At 38.9% G+C, this 27,395-nt stretch overlaps 1 protein-coding gene and 1 pseudogene across 1 annotated transcript; both read right to left on the bottom strand.

Moving 5' to 3' along the window:
* The window catches only part of LOC117988761 (microtubule-associated protein futsch-like), an 88,790-nt pseudogene that overhangs the window by 55,901 nt on the left and 5,494 nt on the right, over positions 1-27,395 (bottom strand).
* On the bottom strand, positions 10,474-14,874 carry LOC117988989 (uncharacterized). The gene has a single exon (XM_034976288.2). The coding sequence runs from the start codon at positions 14,872-14,874 to the stop codon at positions 10,474-10,476; it is 4,401 nt and encodes a 1,466-aa protein (XP_034832179.2).

The following is a 27,395-nucleotide window of genomic DNA, read 5'->3' as shown; positions in this document are numbered from 1 at the left end:
TTTGGTTTTCAGTTCACTCCTTTACCGGTTGAGCTATTGAGGCTTTATTAGCAAATGCCTACGTCATAATAGCTATCTGCATGCCAAATTTCAGCCCGATCCGTCCAGTAGTTTAAGCTGTTCGTTGATAGATCAGTTAGTCAGTCAGTCAGTCACCTTTTCGTTTTATATATTTAGATGAAGTGTTTATATTTAAATGACTTTATAATAAATGTATATGTTTATATATTTAAATGACCATTTGGACGGCGTATATTTTTGTAAATATTTTTTTTTTAGTGATAATTTTTTTTTCTCCATGTATATATAGTTTTCTTTTGTATTTAAGTTGTGATATCCATACGATGAAGTGTATAGGTGTATTAGTGATCATACATTGTATAAAGGTAGGTTCTACATGAGCACTAAGGTATATTTTTATGAATGATTCAGCCCTAGACCGGTCAGGCGGGTTCGTGCGTAATGCCTAACCGCCTCGCTTACACCAGAACCATACCATACGTAATACCAATAAAGTACAAATACAAATACAAATACAAATACAAATTTCTTTATTGCGAATCTGGGTAAACAGTGGAGATGTTACAAAAACAAAAAGGTACAGCCAAATTCTGCCTATTAGCATGCAATATGTTATGATATTCCTAACAACGTGTACATAGTTTTGATAAAATTTGCCAAATTTAATACTTAGTCACAAAATAATAAAAAAACAAGATAGTACTTAATACAAAATATGTCAAAAGGTAACCATCAATACACACTAAAGGAAAAAATGTCATCTTAGATATTCGTCAACACTATAAAAATATTTTTAAGTAAAGTAAGAAAAATTAGTAAGATGCCTCACCGAATAATACCTGTATTTTACTAAAGTAAACAGTAAGTTACAAGAGAAACTGACTGACTGGCGTATAAACTTACAGTTCAACTCCAGAAACTTGAGATTTTGTATGATAATGTAAGAAACTTGACGATTTTCTTTCCTCATTTATTTAGAGTCACAGACTCAAATGTGGTACAGCTAACAGCTGTTAAGTTTGGCGAGTAACATTCCTATGATTATTAATTCCCTATTTAGGTAAACTAAATATCGTACAATTTATTATTTATTGAATCCTTAATTTGAAATTTATTTGAATAAAAATCTATTCTATTCTATTTTTTCCCCGAATTCGGATGTCATCGTCAATAATAAATATAATTAGATCTTTTTAAAAATTGAACTAAAAAACGGGCTGCGTTGAGAACCACCTCCTTTTTGGAAGTCGGTTAAAGAACACCCCTTGGAGAAAAACCGAATGCGTTGAAGTCTTTTATACTGCGCAAATAACCTAACGTATTTTTGTCACTAGTTATACGTATTTATTTAAGCTGTGATAGCCTATAGTGGTTAGGATGTCCGCCTTCTATTCGAAGGTCGGGGGTTCGATCCCGGGCACGCACCTCTAACTTTTCGGAGCTATGTGCGTTTTAAGTAGTAATTAAATATCACTTGCTTTAACGGCGAAGGAAAACATCGTGAGGAAACCTGCATGCCTGAGAGTTCTCCATAATGTTCTCAAATATGTGTGAAGTCTACCAATCCGCACATGGCCGTGTGGTAGGAGCCAAAACCCTTCTCACTCTAAAAGGAGACCCGTGTTCTGTAGTGAGCGGCGATGGGTTGATAATGATGATGATGATACGTATTTATTTACAAGTTTATCTCTAACTCCTAAATCGTGTACTAGTTTTCAATAAATAAGACATTGAGAGCTATTCCCTTCTGTGCAATTCAGAATAGATATCTAAATGTTATCATTAGTTCGGTACAAATTGTCCATTTCTAGGCGTTGTTATTGTCTTGTAATAGTTGTAATTCAGCCTATAACGGCGGCACTTCACCTAAATCGGGCGTCGATAAGCTATGTTGTTGCTAGAATATGCAAATTATGCAATACTAGCTATTGCCCGTGACTTTGCGTGTGCCAAGGTTTTGTGCATAGATTTAACATAGAAATTTACTTCATTAGATAGTAAATAGGAAAGACTGCCCAAAAAAGAAATGTAATTTTTTCAGGTCTTATGTAGACTGTGTAACTATATGTTTGTATGTGAGTTTCTTTATTTGAACAGATTTGGATCTATGGTGTATCGTTGGAATCCTTCCATCATTCCGATTCCAGAGGGAGATTTGCTACATTTTTTTGGAAAAAAAAATCAATAATATGGTGGCTGATGGAGCCATGTTCAAATGTGAACATTGTAACTTTTTAGTTCATTTTTAAAATTATCGACTTGTATAAAACAAAATACATACCCATAATATCATAAATGCGAAAGTGTGTCTGTTTGTTGGTTTGTTGATTTGTTGGTTTGTTGGTTTGTTGGTGGGTCATTCAATCACGTCGCAACGGAACAAAGGATCGATGAGATTTTTTGCATGGGTATAGTTTAAGACATAGGCCACTTTTTATCCCGGAAAATCAAAGAGTTTCCACGGGATTTTTACAAACCTAAATCCACGAGGACGAGGTCGCGGGCATCATCTAGTAAAAATAATGAACAAAATTTATAGATAATAACAGATATGTGAAAATGTAGAGCGCTAAAGTCCAGGTAAAGTAAAATAAGGTAGACTCAAAATACCGAGAAACCTATAATAGACTTAAAGATCAAAACACGTATGTTTTATGTAGGTACAAGTAGGTTAGTTAGCTATTCAGAATGGGACTAGCCTTCACGGTGTGCGACTCCTTCGCGAGAAGGGAAGGTGGCCGGTTGACTTATCTTGTTTTGTACTAACTGCTAAGGTGATGTATCTGTGTATTGTTCATGTTGTAGGATTTATGTGTGTGTTTTGGAATTATGTATGTAGGAGGTATACAGGGTGTAACCATAACGCTGGCAAAAACGAAGACAGTACTGATGATCAGTCATTATGATACCACAAAAAAAAACGCCAAAAAACTAAATTTTGTAAAATTTCACGATATATTGCAAACAGACTGATGCCCGCGACTACGTCCGCGTCGATTTACGTTTTTCAGAATCCCGCGGGAAATCTTTGATTTTCCGGGATAAAAAGTAGCCTATGTGTTAATCCAGGATATAATCTATCTCTATTCCAAATTTCATCCAAATCCGTTCAGCTATTTTTGCGTGGTTGAGTAACAAACATCCAAACATCCACACTTTCACATTTATAATATATTAAAAGGATAAAACATCTGACTGACGCTAGAGGTCAACGAACGTTCCATAAGTAGGCCACTCGGAGTCAATTCCGCGTCATAGGCGGGGCATTGACCTGAGTTTTGCACGCTTTATATTGCGGGTTTGAAAAATACTAAAACTAAAACTACAAAATTAGGCAAATGGTTATTGGTATTGGATTGTGTTTATGTAGTATAACAATAATGCTAAGATTTTGCTAGCGTTCTGGTTACACCCTGTATATGTGTAGTGTTTATGTTGTAGGATGACCACTGTATCATAGGAGTAATCATCATCATGATCAAACCATCGCCGGCTCACTACTGAAAACGGAACCGGAAACGCTAAATCGCTTCATACTCATCATCGAGAGCTCATACTATACTGGGCACGAGTCTCTTCTCAGAATGAGCTGGGTGTACACCACGCTGGCCCAGTTAGCAGACTTCACACAGGTTTGAGAACATTATGGAGAACCATACATCGACCTTTAGATAGAGATAGCGGTTTTGTAGAGTGTTGTCTCTGTCCTTGAGACCCAACGTCATAAGTATGAGTGACAAAACGTCACATAGGCATCAGTGACAGAGACTATGCTCTCCAAAGTGGAAATCTAAACCGATTTTGAAAAGTCTTTCACCAGAAGCATGCTACACTTTTTTTTTAAATAGATATAGCGAGCAAACGAGCAGGCGGGTCACCTGATGTTAAGTGATTACCGCCGCCCATGAACATTTGCAGCACCAGAGGAACCGCCGATGCGTTGCCGGCCTTTTAGGAATTTGTTGGTCCGCCCCTTGAATAACCCCATGTTATAATCTAGTTGGAACACCGCCGATGGGAGTTGGTTCCACAGTTTGCACGTGCGTGGAAAGAAGGATCTGGCACAACGGACGGTCGAAGTGCACCAGACACCCAGGTGGTGAGGGTGAAATTCCTTACGGATTCGTTTTGGTTAGAGATCCCTACGAAAATTGTGAAAAGCTACCCGTGCGAAGCCGGGGCGGTTCGCTATAATGAGTAATAAGTTACAATGCATACTTGTCTTATTGTTTACAATATTATATCTGTCCGTCCGTCCATCGGTACTGGTGACGAAGCGCTATTGTCATCGGCCACAAGTAGGTGCTAATTGATACAGAAACTCCGAGAAATACTCGTCAATCGCTTCGTATAGCTAACTGTAAAGATGGACATGAAAGTTATAGTAATTTGTTCATACAAAAACGTCCACAGCTGGACATAGGTCTCTTGTAGGGTGCCACACGTCACGGTCTTGCGCCGCCTGAATCCAGCGGCTCCCTGCGACTCGTCTGATGTCGTCCGTCCACCTATAGTGGGGGCTCTTCCAACACTGTGCCTTCCAGTGCGAGTGTCGCCAATCCAGCGTCTTGGGACCCCAACGACCAACGTCTGTCGGTTTCATGAACTATGTGCCCTGCCCATTGCCACTTCAGCTTCGCAACCCGTTGAACTATGTCAGTTACTCTAGTTCTCCTACGGATCTTCTCATTTCTGATTTGATCACGTAGAGAAACTCCGCACATAGCTCTCTCCATCGCCCGCTGAGTGACTCTGAGCTTTCTTATGAGGCCCATAGTTAGCGACTATGTCTCGGATCCATATGTCATCACTGGCAACACGCACTGTTCGAAAACTTTGGTCTTCAAAGATCATAATTTTATAAATGCGAAAATGTGTTTGTTTGTTGGTTTGTCCTTCAATCACGTCGCAACCGAGCAACGGAGCGACGTATTTTTTACATGGGTATAGTTTAAGACCTGGAGAGTGACATCGGCTTAGGACATCGGCTACTTTTTATCCCGGAAAATCAAATAAATAAATAAATAAATGTTTTATTTGCAAAATTGTGGGCATAACAAGTTAACAATAACACAATAGTCCCTTACACAATCGACTGTCACCGACAGTGTGCAAATATTTAGCTTGAATTTAATATTAACATAATTATACATTTATAATAGAAATCGAAAACTTTAGTCACTTAATTATACTCGTATATAATGTCAAACAGTACAATTTCAAATTACTCAGTCAAATTATACAAAGAGTTCTCACGGGATTTTTAAAACCTAAATCCACGCATACGAAGTCGCGGGCATCAGCTAGTATGTAAATAATGAAATGATAATGAGTTACATACACTCAATACCTACATACATAATATATAGACAGCCGTGTAAACAATATAAGTATAATTCGTGTCAAGGCGTCGATTTGCGAGTCAACTTTATTTATTTTCGCAAATGACATCATGTCCTGATAGCCACTTACTACGGAAAGGTACGACTGAGCAGCAATCATCGAGAGTAATAAAATTAATAGCAACTGTGGGTGTCATTTAGTACTTAGTAGGTAGGTACATAAACATTGAGGCTTGTTGCGTCAGGCTTTAATATAAGTGTGGTAAACAATAATCATCTTTTCTTATGTGTAAATACAAATCTTCATTAATAAACAATAACTCTATAAAAAAACCGGCCAAGTGCGAGTCAGGCACGTGCAGCGAGGATTCCGTACTACACTTACTACAGTCGTATTTTTTCGACATTTTCCACGATTATTCAAACACTATGATGCATAAAAATAAATAAAAAATATGTTTTAGAATGCACAAGTGAGGACCTTTGATATAGTTATCTTACTTCGAAAATTGAAAATACTAATTATTAGTTCATAACCACAATTTAATTTTTTTTTGTGTGATGTAACTCTAAATTCACGGTTTTCAGATTTTTCCCCTAATGTCCGCTATAAAACCTACATACCTACCTGCCAAATTCCATGATTCTAAATCTACGAGAAGTACCTACCCTGTAGGTTTCTTGACAGACCGACAGGCGACAGACAGACAACAAAGTGATCCTATAAGGGTTCTGTTTTCCTTTTGAGGTACGGAACCCTAAAAAACCAGGGCGCGCATTAATTGATTTCGAACTAAAGGCATATTGAGATGTCTCTCAAAAAGTTCAAAGTTTTCATAAAACCTAAACTTACTGAAAAATCCTATTACAATGTAAAGGATTATTTGAATGATAAGAAAGCTTGGGAATGAGTTGCTTAACAGCTTTGTGTTAGTTAGTTGATTTTGTAAAATGGTGATAATAAAAAGAATACCCGGCTAAGTTTATTAAGGCTCTTACAGACCTGGGCGCGTTTGGAACCCTCGTAGTTTTAGTTTTTAGTACGTATTAATTATCATCACTAAAATTTTGACAATCAGGAAGCGTAAAATTTTACCTATTCTGAATAAACAATTTGAGTTTGAGTTTGAGTTTGAAATAACTCACACGCATACACACACACATACAATCATACACACACTGTTGTAATTTTATTTTATTATTGTATATACCTACATTTATTCTAACTCTATTCTGTTAAAATAGTTTAATTATAATTTTAAGTAATCTCTTTTGGCCTTCTGTTATACCTAGATTTAAATTTAAATAATAATTATGTATTTACGCTGTTGATTACTTTCAAATAAACAAAAAAAAAAAAAAAATGCTTTCAGCACTCACCACTGTCTGTGAAAGGAGCACTCAGTTTCACACAAGGATAGCTGAAGTAAAGGATAGCGAGCGATGCGCGGGCGCAGGCGACAAGGCTAAGTCCTCAGTCCGCGCGCACGAGTGGATGCGGCGCGCGGCGGCAGTCGGCACTGCAGCAGCGCGCCCGCGGCACCCACGCGGACCCGCTCGCGCTCACATGATGCTGGGATCACTCATTTGCGAACTCAAGTGATTTTTAGGGTTCCGTACCTCAAATGGAAAAACGGAACCCTTAAACAGCAGGGCGATTGTCTAAAACCTGCATCAATCATTATTACAATCTCAATTGTTCTGATTGACTGAATTTGTGCCATTCTTGTTGCAACAATGCATTGTAGCCAATAGTGAGCGAGCATTAACCAATCAGAGATGATTGCGATCGTGACATTGTAGCTGTCAAACAACCGCGGTAGGGCCACAGGATCACTTTGTTGTCTGTCTGTCTGTCAAGAAACCTACAGGATACTTCCCGTTGACCTAGAATCATGAAATTTGGCAGGTAGGTAGGCCTTATAGCAGACATTAAGGGAAAAATCTGAGAAACCGTGAATTTGTGGTCACATCACAAAAAAAAAAATTAAAACGTGTTTTAAACAAATAATTAGTATTTTCAACTTTTAAAGTAAGATTACTATACCAAGTGGGGTATCATATGAAAGGGCTTTACTTGTACATTCTAAAACAGATTTTTATGTATTTTTATGCATAATAGTTTTTGATTTATCGTACAAAATTACGAAAAAAATACGACTGTAGTATGGAACCCTCAGTGCGCGAGCCTGACCCTCACTTGGCCGTAAAAAAGAGTGTAATGTTTTCAAGGTGTATGCAGTGGCGTGCAGGTCATAGAGGCATAAATGCACTGCTTACCCCAGTTGTTTAGCTCAATGCATATTTTTCATTATGACCTGCCAGTAAACAGGTTCCTACTTAACTAATGCATACCCTGGCTTCAAACCCTGTGCACGCCACTGGGTGTATGTATGTGAGTTTCTTTATTCCAGCACTAGCTAGTAGCTAATGTCTGCGACTTGGTAGGTACGCGTGGATTTAGGTTTTTAAAAATCCCGTGGGAACTCTTTGATTTTCCGATTTGATCGAAGAAGATGAAGAAATCGCAGGCATCATTCTGTCTAGCACAGATATAACTTGTGATAACAACTAACAAGGCTGACATGTAAAAGCGTGTTAATATAACATAAAAAAAAACAACTAACAACTTGACAAGTTACTTAAAATTCTAATGAATAAAAAAGAAATTTTAAAAATAACTATCGTATTTTTCATATTATGGTAGTCTGCAGTGGCGTGCACAGGAGTTCAAGTCAGGGTATGCATTTAGGTATGAACTTATTGTACGGCAGGTTATAATAAAAAATAAGCATTGATTTATTACAATGAGGGTAAGCTGTGCGTTTATGCTTCTATGAGCTGCACGCCACTGGTAGTCTGTTTATCAAATAGATCGCGTAAGCTTAGGCTTTATGTTTTAATTTTAAATGAGTTCAAATGAAATGGTAATTTATGTTTGTATGCGCATCTCAGTGTTGGTAACAGGTAGTGTGAGCCTAAACAAACATGATAGCTTGGCGGTTAGCGGGTTCTATGCCTGTGTTCATCTGACGTCAGTGTAAAGATGCATCTAATTTGTGATTAAATCCCTCAAGCAGGTGAATGTGTATTGTGTGACATTTAGCACGATAATTCAAAAACTATGATGCATAAAAATAAATAAAAATCTGTTTTAGAATGTACAAGTAAAGCCCTTTCATATGATACTCCACTTAATATAGTTATTATACTTTGAATATTGAAAATACTAATTATTAGTTCGTGACCACAATTTTTTTTTTGTGTGATCTAACCCTAAATTCACGGTTTTCAGATTTTTCCCCTAAAGCCAGCTATAAGACCCACCTACCTGCCAAATTTAATGATTCTAGGTCAACGGTAATTACCCTGTAGGTTTCTTGACAGGCCGACAGACAGACAGACAACAAAGTGATCCTATAAGGGTTCCGTTTTTCCTTTTGAGGACCCTAATAACGAGCAAGATGATGTTAAATGTTTACAGTACCAGAGGAACCGTCAATGCGTTGCCGGCCTTTCAGGAATTCTTTGATTAACCCCATGATCCAGTGGGAACACCGCCCATGGGAGTTGATTCCATAGTTCGCATGTGCGTGGAAAGAAGGATCACTTTCTTCGGTTTCGTAGAGCGTTATCTCTGTCACTCATACCTATATGACGTTTTGTCGGTCTATAGGACAGACGCTATCTCCTTCTAAAGGTCGATTCTTCATTATTTTCTGCCGCGTACTGTACCTAACTTCGAAATTTTGAGATTATAAATGAAGAAAGTTACCGGAAATAATTACACCCTTCTAGGTTTTGAAAATTAGTTGAAGGGTTGAAGGGTAGTTTTGAAGGGTTGAAACCTAGACTGTTAAACCAGTTTGTTACAGTGAGATATATAGGTACTTATGAGTATGGCTCTCTCACTTGAGATAACTGTATCTCAAACCATTTCCGAGAAAAAGGGAAATATGCCAGGACGTAGAAGAAAAACAGCAGCAGAAAATTGTAGCTAAAAATATATTCTGATGAACTAATATGACGCCATTCGTGTCAACGTAAAAGGAATAACTTATTTGCATGTGTATATAATGGCTACCTTACCTCGGACCGGTTATCCGTTGAAATGAGCTTCACGTATAAGCTTTCGAGAAGATTAAGGACGCAGGTAAATAATGAATGAACATTTTATTCATTGTTTAAATAACGGATAAAGCTATATGAGATTAAAATCTATCTTCTAAATATATAAAAGGAAAGGTGACTGACTGACTGACTGTGACTGATCTATCAACGCACAGCTCAAACTACTACTATATGGGGGGATGGAAGTTTATATGAAAGTCCGTTCATTTTTGAAGTTATTCGCATAAAATCGGTATTTGGGTTTTCGGTCACAAATGAAGTAATACGCACACGAGTAGATATATAGACCAGAGGGGAAGCTTCATACTAAGGGGTGGTTGTAGGTTCACTCACTCTAGCGCAGCTCACGCACACCACGACGTGTCACGGACGCTCCGTTTGCCGCCAAACTGGGCGCACGGAGCGTCCGTGGCACGTCGTGATGTGCGTGAGCTAGTGTGAAGCTTCCCCTCTGGTATAATATCTACTTGTATGGTAATACGCGTTTCAGAATTATTGGAAATTCAACCCCCACCTCGATTTTCTAAATGTCACCCGAGCGAAGCCGGGGCGGGTCAGCTAGTATTCTATATAAAACGAAAAGCTGACTGACTGATCTAGCAATGCGCTGCTCAAACTACTGGACGGATCGAGCTTAATGCAGATAGCTATTATGACGTAGACATTCGCTTAGAAAGGATTTTTAAAAATTCAACCTGTTCACACTATAATTACCCGTGCTGAATTTAGGTTTAAATGTTCGTTTTTTGAAACACTGGTTTGAATCACACACTACTTAATTTGCACGAAATTTGTCTGTTTTTCACGATGATTTTACTGATACGAATGTCTTACAATGACTCATGAAATAACGAATTTTCATTCACACAAACTTCAATGTCACTTGTTGGTTGTCAATGTCAAATGTCGATCGAAACTAATTGTCAACGTTTAAAGTCTATGGCGCGAACATGCCGGCCCCCAAGAACTCCGTTCTTTATTAATTCTTCTCCGTGGGTAACAAGACCAGCTTGGACAGCGGCCTCGTTAGTGTCGATGACTTGGTCTTCACAGTGGCAACTCGCACAACATTGTCAGGACCAGGGTTGAGTTTGGTAATCTTTGCCATCAGCCATGTAGCTGGTGGTGTGTCCTCATCTTTTATAATCACCAGGTCTCCTATTTGCGGCGGCTCGATTTTTGTACGCCACTTATAACGCTGCTGAAGGGTGTGTAAAAACTCTGCAGACCAGCGTTTCCAGAAGTGCTGAGTCATTCTTTGAACTAAGCGCCATCTATCGAGAATAGATAGGTGTGTCTCTTTGTGGTTTTGTTCTGGTACTAACAACAACGGCTCTCCTACCAGGAAATGAGCAGGCGTAAGAGGCGTCAAATCTTCGGGATGATCGCTCATTTGACACAGAGGGCGAGAATTCAGGCAGGCTTCTATTTGGTACAGCAACGTCGTGATTTCCTCAAATGTTAGAGTTGAGTTTCCTACTACTCTGGCCAAATGTGTTTTAACTGATTTAACCCCAGCCTCCCAAATTGCCCCAAAATTAGGTGCCCTAGGGGGAATAAAGTGCCACGTGGTGCCTCCATTGGCTAACAACTCTGCAACTTCCTGACTGAAACTACTTTTGGCTTGATTCAACATAAGAGTGAGCTCTCTAGACGTTCCCACAAAGTTTAATCCGTTGTCACTCCAGATTTCTGCGCAATTTCCTCGCCTGGATGTAAATCTTCTATAAGCAGCGAGGAACCCTGCAGTGGTGAGGTCAGTTACTGCTTCCAGGTGAACTGCTCTTGTTTTCATGCAAATGAAGAGACAGATATAGCCTTTGTATGATCTATGTCCTCTACCCTTTGTTGCTCGGATCTGGATTGGACCCGCATAATCAACTCCAGCATATTTAAAGGGTCGTCCAGGGTTGACTCGTACTTCAGGTAAGTTTCCCATAGGGGGTTGTGGTGTTAGTGCTTTGTGTCGAATGCAAGTTACACATTGGCGAGCGCATTTTTTCACCAATTGTTTCAAACCAATAATCCAATAACGAGATCTCAAGTAGTTCATCAGCATCGCATATCCTCCATGTAATAACTTGGCATGTGTATCAATCACTAATAACCAACTGATGTGAGATGTTTGAGATAAGATGATTGGATGCTTAAATTCTGTAGCTACTTTAGCACCTTGCAATCGACCTCCAACCCGTAGCAATCCAGTATCATCCAGGTAAGGAGATAATGTTATTAATTTACTTCGCAATTTGATTTTATGCTTTTCTTTTAAATCTTTAATTTCTTCTTCAAAATCTATCTCTTGATCTATTTTTATTAAACTATTCAGTGTAGCTTGTAATTCTTTATTATTCAAATATTTTGTATTCTGGTTTCTAACTTCCTTTTTGTCTTTCAGTTGGAGCATTCTTCGGCAATAGCTAAGTACCCGAACCATCTTGGTAAGCGAAGAGAATCTTGTGTAAATTGGATCTTCCTCAATACTGATATTAAAGGTTTTCATCTTTTGTTTCCGTTCTTCTTCCTTTGTTTCAGGTACTTGAACCTTTTGGGCTGATGATTTCTCTGTGGCCAACCATGAGGGTCCGTTCCACCACATTTCTTTATCCACCAATTCAGCTGGATACACTCCTCTAGAAGCCAAATCAGCTGGATTGTGTTCTGATGTAACATGGCTCCATCTGTCATTTGCTAAAAGGGTCTGAATTTCTGCAACTCTGTTACCTACGAAGGTTTGCCATCTCATAGGTAACGATTGAATCCAGGCCAAGACTATCATTGAATCTGTATAAGCATATACTTGTTCCTTTGGCACATCTAAAACTTCAGTTGCTCGTGATAGAAGTCTAGCCAGTAACACCGCTGCACAAAGTTCCAGTCTGGCAATTGAGATTTGTTTGAGTGGAGCAACCTTTGTCTTACTCTCAAGCATGGAGATTCGAACTTGTCCATTGTGTATTACTTTGACATATATCACAGCAGCATATGCTGAAATTGAAGCGTCTGCGAAGCCATGGAGTTCAATGTGTGTGTTTTCCCGTTGAATATGAATCCATCTGTTTATTTTTACATCTCGTAAATGATTTAATTGTTGTCTGAAATTAATCCATTCTTGAAGAATCTGTGCTGGAACCTCTTCATCCCAGTCAGAGCTACATAACCATAATTTTTGCATAAGCATCTTTGCAATTACAATTGTTGGTGACAGCCATCCAAACGGATCGAAGAGCTTTGCAACATCTGATAGAATATTACGCTTTGTCACTGGCGTTGTGGGTTCTCCTAGGTTCACAGTAAACTTAAAATCATCATTTTGTTTGTCCCATTTCAGACCCAATATCTTCATGTTGTCATCTAGTTTTATTGCCAATGGCTGTTGATTGTTGTATGAGCTCTGACTAATGGCTTCTAAAAATTCTGCTGAATTGCTAGACCACTTTTGTAATTCGAATCCACCGCAACGTAGCAACTGAGTTGTTTGTTCATAAATTTCTCTTCCTTCTTCAATAGTATAACACCCAGTTGTGAGATCATCAACGTAGAATGAATTCTTAACAATTTCAGCTGCAAGGGGGTATTTTTTACCTTCATCTTCTGCGACTTGGAACAATGTGCGGATTGCTAAATATGGAGCCGAGGCTGTACCAAATGTGACTGTTAATAATTTGTAAAACTGAAGTGATTCATCGGGGTGGTTTCTCCATATGATACATTGTAGGTCAGAATCTTCATCAGATACCAGGACTTGTCTATACATCTTAACAATGTCACTAACAATTGCAATCTTGTATTTTCTCCACTTCATAAGCAAAGTCAGCAGATCTTTTTGTATAGTAGGTCCGATCAACAAGGTATCGTTAAGGGCACAACCCTTTGACCCCTTAGCCGAAGCATCAAATACGACCCGGACCTTAGAGGTCTCCTTGTCTTGTCTGACTACTGCACGATGAGGTAAGTAAATAGCCCTTTCTTTGTTTCCATCGGCTAGGGTCATATGTCCAAGCTCCAAATATTCGTTTATGACTTTTGTATATTCTTCTTTAAGAATAGAATCCTTGCATAACTTTCTTTCCAAAGACATGAATCTATTTATCGCCATTTGTTTAGTTTCTCCACAGGCAGCAACAGGATCCTGAATATCTTCTTTAAAAGGTAGGTTAACCTTGTATCTACCATCATTAGTTCTTGTTACTGTTTGTTGGTAAATATCTTCACACCTTTGTTCCTCAACACTAAGTTTTCTCTTAGAGGTGAGTGTTTCATTTTCTATTTCCCAAAATTTCCTTAAGAGGTCATTCTCACATGTACATATATGCATACTGATCACATGTTTGTTCTTTGTAGGTTGTTCACTATGGGTGTCTCCAGACAATATCCAGCCAAGATGAGTGTATTGAGCAATTACTCCATTGGGACTCTTCTTCAAGCCGTTGTCTATGATCTTGCTATAAACTTCAGCGCCTAGCAGGAGGTCGATTCTGTTCGGGGTGTTGTAACCTGGGTCTGCTAGTGTAATATTTTCCAAGTCTGGCCAGTCACAGACTGTGGTTTCTTGCGAAGGTAAATAGCTTGTGAGTGTCTTGAGAACGTATGCATTGATAGGGAAAACTAAATGTGGTTTGTATCTTGATTGTATTTCTAGTTGAACCATGTATTTTGTTCTGAGTTGCTTGCCCTCACTTAATCCTGAAACGACGCCACTGATTCTTTCTCGTTTCAAGCCGCATGCTTGTACGAGACTCTCTGTCACAAATGACGCCTGTGAGCCTTGGTCAATGAGAGCACGGTAGACATTTGTGTGTTTGTTCCTTCCTATAATGTCCACCAAAGCTGTTGCCAATAAAACTTGACCAGGTTGATTGATAAAGTGAGTTGAAATTGTTGAAATACTGGTTGATTGCGTAGTGTGTTCTTCTGTATCAGCTTCTTGAGTGCTAGAATCTTCTTTTTCTGGATGTAAAAGTGAATGATGCTTCTTAAAGCATATCCTGCAGGAAGTTGGTTTCCCGCACCGAGCCACCATGTGGTTTGGAATGAAACAATTGAAACAAAGATTCGCATTACGAACAAATTCATATCTATCCTTAATGCTCTTCTTTGAGAACTCTTTGCAGTTGTATAAATGATGAGATTGATTGCAGAGTGCGCACTTGGGAGAATCAGCTGAGGCTGTTGTATGAAAACTCTTAGGTTTGGTTACTCTCAGAGGCTCTGGCCGTGATGGCTTAGATGGCTCTATCATCTCTAAGGATCTGAATCTACTTTCCATAAACTGCTTTAATGTGTCAAAAGTAGGTAGGGCTTCGCTTTCCGAAGAACTGTTTAGCTCCCACAACTTGTGACTCTCTATGTCTAACTTTGAAACTGTGAGGTAAACCATGATAGGATCCCAGTGGTCTGTACGAATACCTATGTTATTAAGCAGATTCAAGCATTCAACAGTTGTATCTAAAAGTAACTTAATATTCTGAGCCGACTCTGACGTCAAGGGTTTCAAAGAAAAAAGTCGCTTAAATACAGAATTAGAGATGTATCTTTTGTTGCTGTACCTTTTCTTAAGCGTTGACCATGCCTGACTATAATTATCACTAGTTATAGTAACTGAGCGCAGAAGTTGTTCCGCCTCTCCTGATAAACTAGATTTCAAATAGTGAAGTTTCTTTACATTATCTAAATTTTTATTGTTATCTACCAAGGATGTAAACAAATCATGAAATGATGGCCACTCTGTGTATTTCCCAGAAAAAGTAGGTAAATTAATAGTGGGCAACTTTACCTCATTGCCTGTGTTTGTGCTGGTCTGACCTGAGTTGTGCGAGGAGTTGTTGGCTTGCTCTTGTGGTGTTGACTCCGAGATCTTACTTTGTAGCTCACTTTTATAGGTTATATATGATTCTTCAATGTCCTCATATATATCTTTTGTAAAGTAATTTGAAACTGACTTAAACTCGTTGCTCGCAATTGCAACTATGCGATCGTGATTGGCTGTAAATAATTCCCACGTCTTTTCTAACGACTCTAAACGAGTGTTTAAATATGCTAAAGTCAATCTTTGTTTCGGAGTTTTCCTAAAATTCGAGCATGCTTTATTAATTTTTGACGCCCTATCCTCTTGAACCGCCAACAACTGGTTGATGTCATCCATAATTTTGTAATATCGGGAATCGAAGGACCGTGTTCACACTATAATTACCCGTGCTGAATTTAGGTTTAAATGTTCGTTTTTTGAAACACTGGTTTGAATCACACACTACTTAATTTGCACGAAATTTGTCTGTTTTTCACGATGATTTTACTGATACGAATGTCTTACAATGACTCATGAAATAACGAATTTTCATTCACACAAACTTCAATGTCACTTGTTGGTTGTCAATGTCAAATGTCGATCGAAACTAATTGTCAACGTTTAAAGTCTATGGCGCGAACACAACCCCTAAGGGGGTAAAATAGGGGTTTGAAGTTTGTGTGGTCCACGCGGATGTAGTCGCGAGCATAAATTAGTCTTATATAAAACTAGCTTATGCAGTTTGAGCTGTGCGTAAATAGATATCAGTCAGTCAGAGTCAGTCAGTCACCTTTTCCTTTTATATATTTAAGATACGACCGAAACGAAATTTTTTCAGGTATAAAGGAAAATTGTTGAGTTGATAGTCAGCAGCATGTACCTACTCACTGCGGCCGTAAACCTGACCACCGCCCAATGTCAGCGTTGCTGCAAATGACGTCACTCGCCAGCTTCAGTACCAAACCATTTATCATCTACATTATACACCTACCCAGTACCCACCTACAGACCTCAGGGTTTCCACTGAATATGCATTATGCATATAGACCCACTAAATGACTTAGAGAAGAAATGTGATAATTATTAATCCACCTCCATACCATCACTACCCATAATATTATAAATGCGAAAGTGTGTTTGAAAGAAAGAAAGAAAAGACGTTTATTTACTAAGCTGGTTATTCCGGCTATTGTTTGCTGGTTTGTTGTTTTGTCCTCCAATCACGACCTCATTTATTGAATGGGTAAAGCTAAAGGCCAGGAGAGTGGCATAGACTGCATAGAGTATTGACTACTTTTTAAAAAAGGATACCCGTGCTCGGTAGTGAGCCGTAGATGGGTTGATGATGATATTAAAATGTCAAGATGTACCAGGCACTCATAATATGTTTTACCTAGGAGAGTTAGAAATATTTCCTACGCCACATTCAATGCAAAGGTTAGATGGCTATCGCTTCGTTTAGAAACGATTAATCTTTCAATCTCAACTGTCGTGATACAGACCTAACTGCAAACGACTCAAATGGCAGCATTACCAACTTTACCTTGATCACGGGTTATTATGAACTATGGCAACAAGAACAACTTAGAAGGTTTAGATGTCTCTCAACAAGTTCAAAGTTTTCATAAAACAAAAACTTATTGAAAAATCCAATTACAATGTAAAGGGTTATTTAAACGATAAGAAAGCTTATGAATGAGTTGCTTAACGGCTTTGTGATAGTTCTAATAAGTTTAAGTGATCTTGTAAAGTGGTGATAATAAAAAGAATACCCGGCTAAGTTTGTTGTGGGCTCTTCTCAGACCTGGGCGCGTTTGGAACCCTCGTATATCATTTTACAAATAAAAAATTTGACCATCAGTAAGCGTAAAATGTTACCTAATTTAAGTTTGAGTTTGAGAGGCTTAAAGAGGCCTTGAATGTTGTTGTAGATGGTTTATTGGAAGTTATCCCGTAAATAGAAATCACTGGTAAATTAGGTCTAGACATTGACATTGTCTCGTCTCAGGTCTATATTTAGTCCTGACGAATAAATTCAATAGAATAATTTTGGGACAATTGGTCACGATGGCCATCGGCTAGATAGTGTAGGTAGGTACCTACTGCCTACTGCAATCTGCACTCGTGGAAGTACATAAGACATTAGGTAGTTGAAGAATCAAAAAACCGGCCAAGTGCGAGTCAGGCTCGCGCACCGAGGGGTCCGTACTACAGTCGTATTTTTTCAACATTTTGTTCGATAATTTTTTTTTATTTTATTATAAAGGCACACAAAACAGGTTTCAGCTATAAATGGACTAAATAAAAATAAAAAACAGTTTTTTTAAAAAGAATATTAGCCATGTTAAATGACTAATATTCCCCTTTCCTCTCCAATTAAGCGGCAGGCTTGTGCTAGGAGTAGGTACGACAATAGTGCAACAGGCGGGGTTTGAACCGTCGACTTTCGGTTTTCAGTCCACTCCTATACCGGTTGAGCTATTGAAACTCTATATTCAAAAACTATTATGCATAAAAATAAATTAAAATCTGTTTTAGAATGCAGAGGAAAAGCCCTTTCATATGATACCCCACTTGATATAGTTATCTTACTTCGAAAATTGAAAATACTAATATTAGTTCATAACCACAATTTAATTTTTTTGTGTGACGTAACCACAAATTCACGGTTTTCAGATGTTTCCCCGAATGTCTGCTATAAGACCTACCTACCTGCCAAATCTCATGATTATAGGGCAACGGGAAGTACCCTGTAGGTTTCTTGACAGACAGACAGACAGACAGACAACAAAGTGGTTCCGTTTTTCCTTTTGAGGTACGGAACCCTAAAAAAAGAGCCAGTCCGTCACCTAGTTTCACTTTCAAGCTATTCTCCTTTGGTCAAAATTGTTTAATGCGCTACGAAAAGGTACCTACCTAACAGTAAGGCAGACAGACAACCTTTAGCATTTATGATATTAGTGTGATTTAGAATGGATTAAGAAAACCTTTTATGAGGGAATTTGTGAAACTTCAATGTCAAGAGTCTGGTCGAAAACGTAAAACCATGGAAAAACGTAAAACCATGGAAAAACGTAAAACCATGGAAAAACCATGAAATAAGGAAGTACTAATTCTTAAAAGGTCTTTGGTAAAAGCAGCATGACCTGTGTAGAGTTCATTTAAATTAGCACATCAGCTAGTTAACATTATCTAAACAATTATGGCTCATAATTAAAATTGTCATTTTGTCGCGAAATCAGTCGCAACTAGGTCGCACTAGTCGCAATTTGCTTGGGGTCCTAAGGTGCTGGAATGGCGACCTCGCACCGGGAGACGCAGTGTTCGAAGACCCCCTACTAGGTGGACGGACGACATCAGACAAGTCGCAGGGAGCCGCTGGATTCAGGCGACGCAAGACCGTGGCGTGTGGAAGATCCCTACAAGAGACTTATGTCCAGCTGTGAACGTCTATTGGTTGATGATGATGATGAAATCCACGCGGACGAAGTCGCGAGCATCAACTAGTAATATTATAAATGCGATAGTGTGTCTGTCATAGTTCAACGAATTGAAACCCAAAATAGGTTGCGGTCATTGTCTCAATGTGAAGCACACAGGAAAATAATATAAGGTAGGTTGTAGGTACCTATAGTCCGCGACAGGTCGAGATGGCAATCGGAGTACGAGGCGGGTGGACGCCCCGCACACCAGCACGTCACCCGCGCTCGCCCGCACCGGGTTAGCGCGGAGGCTGTGCGGGGCGTTCCCTCCCCGAATGCCATCTCAACCTGTACTATACTTACCTACCAATAATATATTTTGTCATTGATTACTAATTATTAATAATAATTAAATAATTAATTATTGATCAATTAGTTCATGCGTTTCCTTATTTGCTTGACTTTATGTAGAAGTTTAGAGGATATATTATATACATAGCAGCAGCAGTACAAAAAAATGCTGCATCAGTATATTGATGCAGCATTATAAACTCGTATGCTTCTTCGTAATTTTTCTTATTTTTCTTGTTTTATGTAATATTTAGTATTTAATATTTAGTACTATTGTAAATTGCAGTGTTTTTATTTTTTATTTTTTCATATTTGTATTTTTAGCTTTAAGTTAACTGGTAATCCCGCACAACTTGCAAACTTTTAAAATGCATGCCGGTTTGCCAGTAATTGGGTGTACATTCTAAATTTTTTCTCTGTGAATTGTAATTGTTATTTTATAATATGTGTTCTATCTGTTGGCAAAGCAATAAAATAAAATAAAAAATACATAGGTGCCTATACCTTATGTAGTTACAACCTAGGTGACTAATGTTTAAAACAAGTCGTAAGTAAATTATACTAACTATTATGGTACTTAGTAGTTACCTAATAGGTTAGTTACCTATGTTTAGTTCGCTATTCGTAAGTTGTCAGTGGCCGGTTAGTATTTAGATCTAATCCATGTAGGGATCCTTGCATCAGATCCAATAATAGAATCAGAAGGCTGGCTTGTAAAAGTGAAAATTTGTCTTGCTGTGTGAGACCTACAACTCCAGGTTTCGAACCTACCTTCGTGGCCTGCATCTTCACGTCGGCCAGACTTCCGCGTCTGCCTACACGCCAGCGTCCTGCGGCCGAGCTACCCTGCGCTCTTCAAATACGAGGCCAGTCTCTTTCTAAGACGGGTTACCACACGTCACCTGCCCTGTGAACTCTCTAATCTTGTCTACTCAAGTGACCTTCCGTCACCAGTATCCCTGTGAATAGTTTGTGGCCCGCTCATCGCTGAGTCTGGATATCCGACCTTTCCACATTTTTAGAGTTTTTTTTTGTGTAATACTTATTATCCAAATTTTTCATCGGATTGAATCAGAAGGCTTGCTGCCTTGTGAAAGTGACAACTTGTCTTGCTGTAGACTATGGAGTCATGTTACTGGACCTACCTACTCGCCGCACCGCAGGTTTGCGATTGCGGCGAGTTTACCGCAAGGCCAGTGTGAAATTGACCGCACGCTTTTGTAATTTGTAACTGAACATAGTGTCACTTTTATCAGGTAGTTATATCATAAAATCGTATGGCGCTGAGACGAGGACACTGACAGTTGGCCGTGTCCACAAGTTCAAAGTCGCTCAGCGTCCAGCGTGCTATGGAGCGGGCTATGTTGGGTATCTCTCTGAGGGACAAAATCCGTAACGAGGAAATCCGTAGGAGAACCAGAGTGACCGACATAGCCCAACGAATTAGCCAGCTGAAGTGGCAGTGGGCAGGCCACGTCTGCCGCAGAACCGATGGCCGATGGGGCAGACGTGTTCTGGAGTGGAGACCGCGTATCGGCAAGCGCAGTGTGGGACGACCTCCAACCCGCTGGACTGACGACCTTAAGAAGATAGCGGGAAGTGGATGGATGAGGAAGGCGGAGGATCGTGTGTGGTGGCGTGCTCTTGGGAAGGCCTATGTCCAGCAGTGGACGCAAATAGGCTGATTGATTGATTGATTGATATCATAAAATCAGACGTAACTAAAACACGATTGAGAAAATTAAAAACAACCAATAGATCACAGAAATCTGCTGACTAGAATATCACCGGGAATCACCGAACGGGACGATGTTTATTTATAGTACGTGGCAGGTTGGCAATCGAGGTACATATGAGGCGGGGGAACGCCACGCATACCCGCATGTCACCTGCGATAACCCGCACCGGGTTGACTTGTCGTGTACTATATTAATGCATATAAGATCTGACGGCCTCATGTTTGGGATTCAATCCTAAGCACACACTTACTAGCTTGACGTAGTTATTTACGGTGAAGGAAAGCTGAAAGTTTACATAATGTTCACCAAAGTGTGTGAAGTCTGGTAATCCGTTCTTGGCCAGCGTGGTAGACTTGGGCCAAACCCTTTACATTCTGAGAGGAAACCCGTGCTCAACTGTAGTAGGCTGGACTTTTTAACCGACTTCAAAAAAAGGAGGAGGTTCTCAATTCGTCGGAATCTTTTTTTAACAAATTGATTACGCTAGAGTTTTAAGACATTAGTACTTAAGATGACGCAGGCCGCTCAACCAAACCTATTTGCTTTCCACTTGACATTGTATGAGAAAGGTGAGAGGCACGATAATTTTCACCGAAATCAAGGGTTGAGGAAAAGTATTTATGAGAAAAAACTACTGAGTTTATGTTTGCAAAGTATAGTTATTTCAACTAATGAATAAACAAACTATGTCAAATGTCAAATTTCTTTAGAATTTTCATATACCTTATCTTATTTATTCACGCCCAAAGTTTAGTGTTAAAATATGAATCTTTTGAGGCTCATAACTTTAAAATCAATATTTTTTTCAATGTTTCATATATCAATAAACCTAGATAATGACGAGATTAATCGATATAATTATTAGTTTTGTGCGTACAATATCGAATATTGTTGTAATTTCCCTTCTACGTTTGTATGAAGAAAGCACTGAACTGAGTCCCCTTAAGTAGATTTAGACAATGAAAAAACTGAACAGTAATACTATTTGCCCGAAATTGGGATTGACTGTTTACATAATACTGACCAAAGATATTAAACTGCTAGCTGATGCCCGCGACTTCACCCGCGTGGAATTAGGTGTATTTAAAAAAAATGTAGATTGTCAATTTTCCAATGATGTGAATAGTTCCGCGAGATATCGGAGTCTCAGAGAACAAAAAAACAAACTGACACCCACAGCAACGCCTCTGCACAACTATTATTTCATTCAACATCCTGACAAGGTCAATGCCTATCTATCTAAATTTCATCCTTTGTCTATCTGTCTGTCTTAATTCGAGATTATCATAATGATACGCAATAAATTATTTATTTGAAAGACTATGTTTCACTGCCTACGTGCCAAAATAAAATAAATGAAATTTGCTAACGGTTCTTCAATGAAGATCTTCAAAGATGGAGGATCTCCTTAGCTCCTTGCTCTTTTTTTTGTATTCAGATAAAACTTTTTGCATTGTTATATTTCAAAATCGGTGGCACAGGGAAAAAAGTTTTAAGGATATTTTTTATAAACAATTATTTGATCTAGAATTTTTGTCTGGACTAATTTTATGATAAAGTTACCGTTTTGCTGAAAATCGCGAAAACCCCATTTTTGTGACCTTGACCCCGAGTAAATTTTTTTCCATGTGTCGGATCGATGAGGACTTTTTACATTTCATTTTTGTTTTGAACAATCCTATCAATTTTCAACCAAGTATGAATTTTTGTAACCTTGGATGTCTAAATTGACCGGACTTACTACTAGCCAAAGAAGAATTTTATTTATTGTAGGATATTAATATTAATATGAATATAAATTTTTATTTATTGTAAGATATTGTAGATGAGTGGTTGTTACCGACTACGTCCTTCCGTGACAGTTTTGCCCAAGAGAGCACATAAAAGGCGTCCCCATCGTTCATTATGCATGCCATGTGCACTGTCAGTATGTCCGTGTCGCTGATTACAGATTAATTAAACAATGGACGTCTTAGAGCTCTTCTAGTTCAAAATAATAAAACTATAACATTTGAGTATTCCTCAGTTTATGTCCTACATAATTAATCCATACTAATATTATAAATGCGAAAGTGTGTCTGTCTGTCCGTCTGTCTATCTGTCTGTTAGCTTTTCGGCCCAACAGTTTAACCAATTTTGATGAGTTAGCTTACACTTACTGGTGGCTGGTTTTTCCTGCATGTTTAACAGTGGGCGGGCGGTACATACCCTAAATATATTTTTCAAAATTTTAATATGCCTCTGTGGGCTGTGTATCTGTTTACAGATTTTTAAAAACGTGCTAAGCTACTTTAAAACTCAAACCCTCTAACAAATAAACCTGGAATAGCGGTGGAATAGTTATACTCTGTTTTGTCTTTTTTCTTCAAATGTCAAATTACTGATGACAGAGAAAGACAAAACAGAGTATAACTATTCCACCGCTATTCCAGGTTTATTTGTTAGAGGGTTAAAATATAAGTCGTTTATATTAAAAATAGTTGCGATACACAGACAGACGGACAGACCTCACTAAGAGTAAAGTTTCTTTGAAAAGTTTAAGTGGTTATTATTAGTTGTTTAGTAAATAATCTCTCAAACTTCCTAGGTACTCTGTTTACGCATATAACTCATAGAAAGTAACTAGCTTATGCTCGCGACTTCGTCCGCGTGGACTACATAAATTTTAAACCCCTATTTCACACCCTTAGGTGTTAAATTTTCAAAAATCCTTTCTTAGCGGATGCCTACGTCATAATAGCTATCTGCATGCCAAATTTCAGCCCGATTCGTCCTGTAGTTTGAGCCGCGTGCGTTGATAGATCAGTCAGTCCAGTCACCTATCATTTTATATATTTAGAGAAAGATACATGTTATCATCTCGAAATAAACACAATCTTCATAATATTGACTGATACGGAGCCATGATAAGCTTCGTAAGGAAGTACCTACGCAGTAAGAGTGAACTAGAGTGAAGGAACTCTCTGTTTGATTCTGAATGGACATTACTTTCGGCCGCGTACTGTACTGTACCCGTAGTACAAGATTTTACGTCTCACCAAACCAAACCAAATTCGAGTCGAAATACTTCCGCGTTACAGTAAAATGGATCTTAAACGCCTTGTTTTAAATCTCAAGTTTGTCTACACTTCTACAGCCAGCGCTCCAAGCGGAAACATTGCGAAATTAAAATCAGTGGCATTGAATATTTGACTTCAATTCAAGGCTGTTTAGGTCCATTTTACTGTAACGCGGAAGTATTTCGACTCTCGAATTTGGTTTGGTTTGGTGAGACGTAAAATCTTGTACCACGGGTACTGACATTTGACGCCTGCCAGTGACGTCGAAGGCTCGACGGCGACGTTTTGTTGCAAGTCCCCTCCGTGGTGACCTGTGACGCCGTTGTATGTTTGCTGGGGACTGGGGAGACATGCTTGACAGAGCCCAGTGCTTGTAAATGGTGACGAGTTCTCTTGTGACGCCGCGCTTGGAGGGAATTGTCCATTGTGTGATAATTTGTAGATATGATTTGCGGAAAGAAATGCTTACAAAGAGCAAACTCATTTGAATAATAAAAACCGGGCAAGTGCGAATCAGACTCGCGCACTGAAGGTTCCGTAGTACAATAATCGTATTTTATCGACATTTTGCACGATAAATCAAAAACTACTTACTAGATCTCGTTCAAACCAATTTTCGTTGGAAGTTTGCATGGTAATGTACATCATATATTTTTTTTAGTTTTATCATTCTCTTATTTTAGAAGTTACAGGGGGGGGGGATACATTTTACCACTTTGGAAGTGTCTCTCGCGCAAACTATTCTGTTTAGAAAAAAACCGGCCAAGTGCGAGTCAGGCTCCCGCAATGAGGGTTCCGTACTACAGTCGTATTTTTTCGACATTTTGCACGATAATTCAAAAACTATGATGCATAAAAATAAATAAAATCTATTTTCGAATGTACCTACCCCCACTTGATAATATAGTAAGTAATCGTAATTTGAAAATTGAAAATACTAATTATTTGTTCATGAACACATTTTAATTTTTTTCTATGATGTAACCACAAATTCACGGTTTTCGAATTTATTCCTTTACTTGTGCTATAAGACCTAGGTACCAAAATTTTTACGAGATATTTCACCGCGATTAATAGTCTCATCTGGTGACAGAAGGGCTGGCTCATTTTTTGCGCAACGGATCAGCCTGGTTGTCCAGCGCGGAAATGCAGCCAGTATTCTTGGCACCATTCCACGCGGGCATGATTTGTGAAGTCAATAAGATAAGGCTAGCTTACTTTGATTATCGATACTGAGTTAATACCTACGTACAAAAGAAGAATGGGCGCCTTTACTAGAGATGGGCAACAATATACTCAGTGCACAAATACCTAATGCATTTAGTAATGTTTAATTACTGATAACACACCGTGCACGTGTTTATCACACAGAGGTGCCTACTAACACACAAGATGTATACGTATGGCGCAACTTTATCATATTCCATACTATATGCTGATAAACAATATAATATTATATTAATTGAGCCGGTTGAGCTATTGAGGCTATAATTTATTATATATAACAATAAATTATAGCCTCAATAGCTCAACCGGTAAAGGAGTGGACTGAAAACCGAAAGGTCGACGGTTCAAACCCCGCCCATTGCACTATTCTACTCCTAGCACAAGCCTGACGCTTAGTTGGAGAGGAAAAAAAAAAAAAAACATTTAACTTTAACTGTCATTAAAACTCTAAGAACCTAGGAAACCAGTTAGATACCTTAGGCCTAATCTAAATGAAAAGTATACTAGTTCATGCTTTATCTATTTTATAGGTTCTTATTCTCCGAACTCAAAGAATAATGTAAGTAGAGTAGCGCTAGGTACAAACTTCATAAAAATATACTTAGTAAGATGTAAATTCATTTAGAAAGTACGCGACAGGTCAAGATGGCAATCGGGGAGGGAACGCCCCGCACACCCGCACAGTCCCCACGCTGACCCGGTACAGCGCGGGTGACGTGCGGGTGCGCGGGGCATCCCCCCGCCTCATACCCCCATTGCCGTCTCAACCTGTCGCAGAATACCAATATCAGTCACAAATTACTTAGCCTTAATTTATGGTAAAAATAGCCTTCGAAATACTGTTATTCGTTCGATAAAAACTTAAAACAAATTAAAATACACGCGGCACAATTATTGCGATAATTTTCACGACAGTTGTAGTAAGATAGGTTTGTACGAGTATTTTTTCGATTAATTAGTAGTATCGGTGACCTAGAACAAAGTCCTTGTGAAAAATTGTGTCAATATTTAATTTTAACTCCACTTTTAATTAAATACCTATTTTGGTAATTCAAAGTAATGGAGTCTTTTGTTTCTAAAATGTAATTAATGGCATATTAAGATTGCTTTAAAAATCAGTAATTATTTGCAAGTACCTATTAGACTAAAGAATATAAACCTAGTTCTTTACTTAGAGCAATGGTCTCCTCTATTCCTCTCAGAATGAGAAGGATTTGGCCATAGCCCGCCACGCTGACAAAGTGCGAATTAAGAACATTATGGAAAACTTTTAGGCATGCAGATTTCCTCGCGATGTTTTCCTTCACCGTTAAAGCAAGTGATATTTATTTTACTTAAAACCAGAGCTCCGAAAAGTTGCTTAGCATAAAAGTCAGCCCACTCAATTCAATGTCAATCAATTATGTGACTTTTGAGTCCACCAATCACAACAAAGCATTCTCGCCTGTCACCCCGCTAACATTTTATGATTTTGTTTTCATGCAAACCCTTGTAGGTATATGCGTGCTATGGAGGTTGAATTATCTGTGAGTACAACCAACCCATTCGTCCCAACATCACACACAGTGGTGAGTGGTGCTCACAGGAGATGCCCTTAGAAAGACGTTACCCCCTGATCTTTTCAATTATTTCTTCGAGCCCTAGGGCTCATCCCCAGGCGGAGCTTCACGGTCGAGCTCGATAAGATTCACTAACCTATTTAGAATAGAAATTTCCTAGATTCTCAGTCTGGTAGCAGTATAATTAGTAACGCATATGACAAGTCACCTGTCACGGTCCGTGGCGCCATTGTAGTAGCGAGGTAGTAGGAGCCACCACTATACACTGTAGTGTAGAAGTATATACAGGGCCAGGGAATGCGAGGCTTTGTACGAACGGCCGTGAGGCGTCGAGTGACACTAGTGTTCCTGTCTTACTGACGCAATGTTTTGTAAACATTTAACCGACTTCCGAGCTATGTATTTGCTACTACAGGCAGTGGTATCAACCGCGCCGGGCGACAAAACGACTAACTGTCGGCGATTTTCTCTCTCAAGAAACGCACAATAAATGTACATTCCGTGTAAACGAAAAAGATGCATATATCAAAAGTTGCTCTCTGACTGTTCACACTGCCGGTGTCGCTTTACTAGTTTTGTTGCTGAGCGACGAGCTATCAAAAATAAACTCACTCAGCGATATTCGTTCAGCGATGCTCGCTCGCTTGAACACGTGAAACGTGCGCGCAGGTTTACACAGGACTGAGCGACCGCGGGCGAATGGCGCGAGTAATCGCTCATCGCTCTTGCACACTCGCTTATAGCCCAGCGTCAAAA

The sequence above is a fragment of the Maniola hyperantus genome, chromosome 15, assembly GCF_902806685.2.
Source record: "Maniola hyperantus chromosome 15, iAphHyp1.2, whole genome shotgun sequence".
NCBI classification, from domain to species: domain Eukaryota; kingdom Metazoa; phylum Arthropoda; class Insecta; order Lepidoptera; family Nymphalidae; genus Maniola; species Maniola hyperantus.
This window is presented reverse-complemented; position numbering and strand designations above follow the sequence as displayed.

Bases quoted from the DNA above. Each gene is read 5' to 3' on its own strand.
- LOC117988989 (XM_034976288.2), bottom strand. From the start codon at position 14,874: ATGGTTTACCTCACAGTTTCAAAGTTAGACATAGAGAGTCACAAGTTG.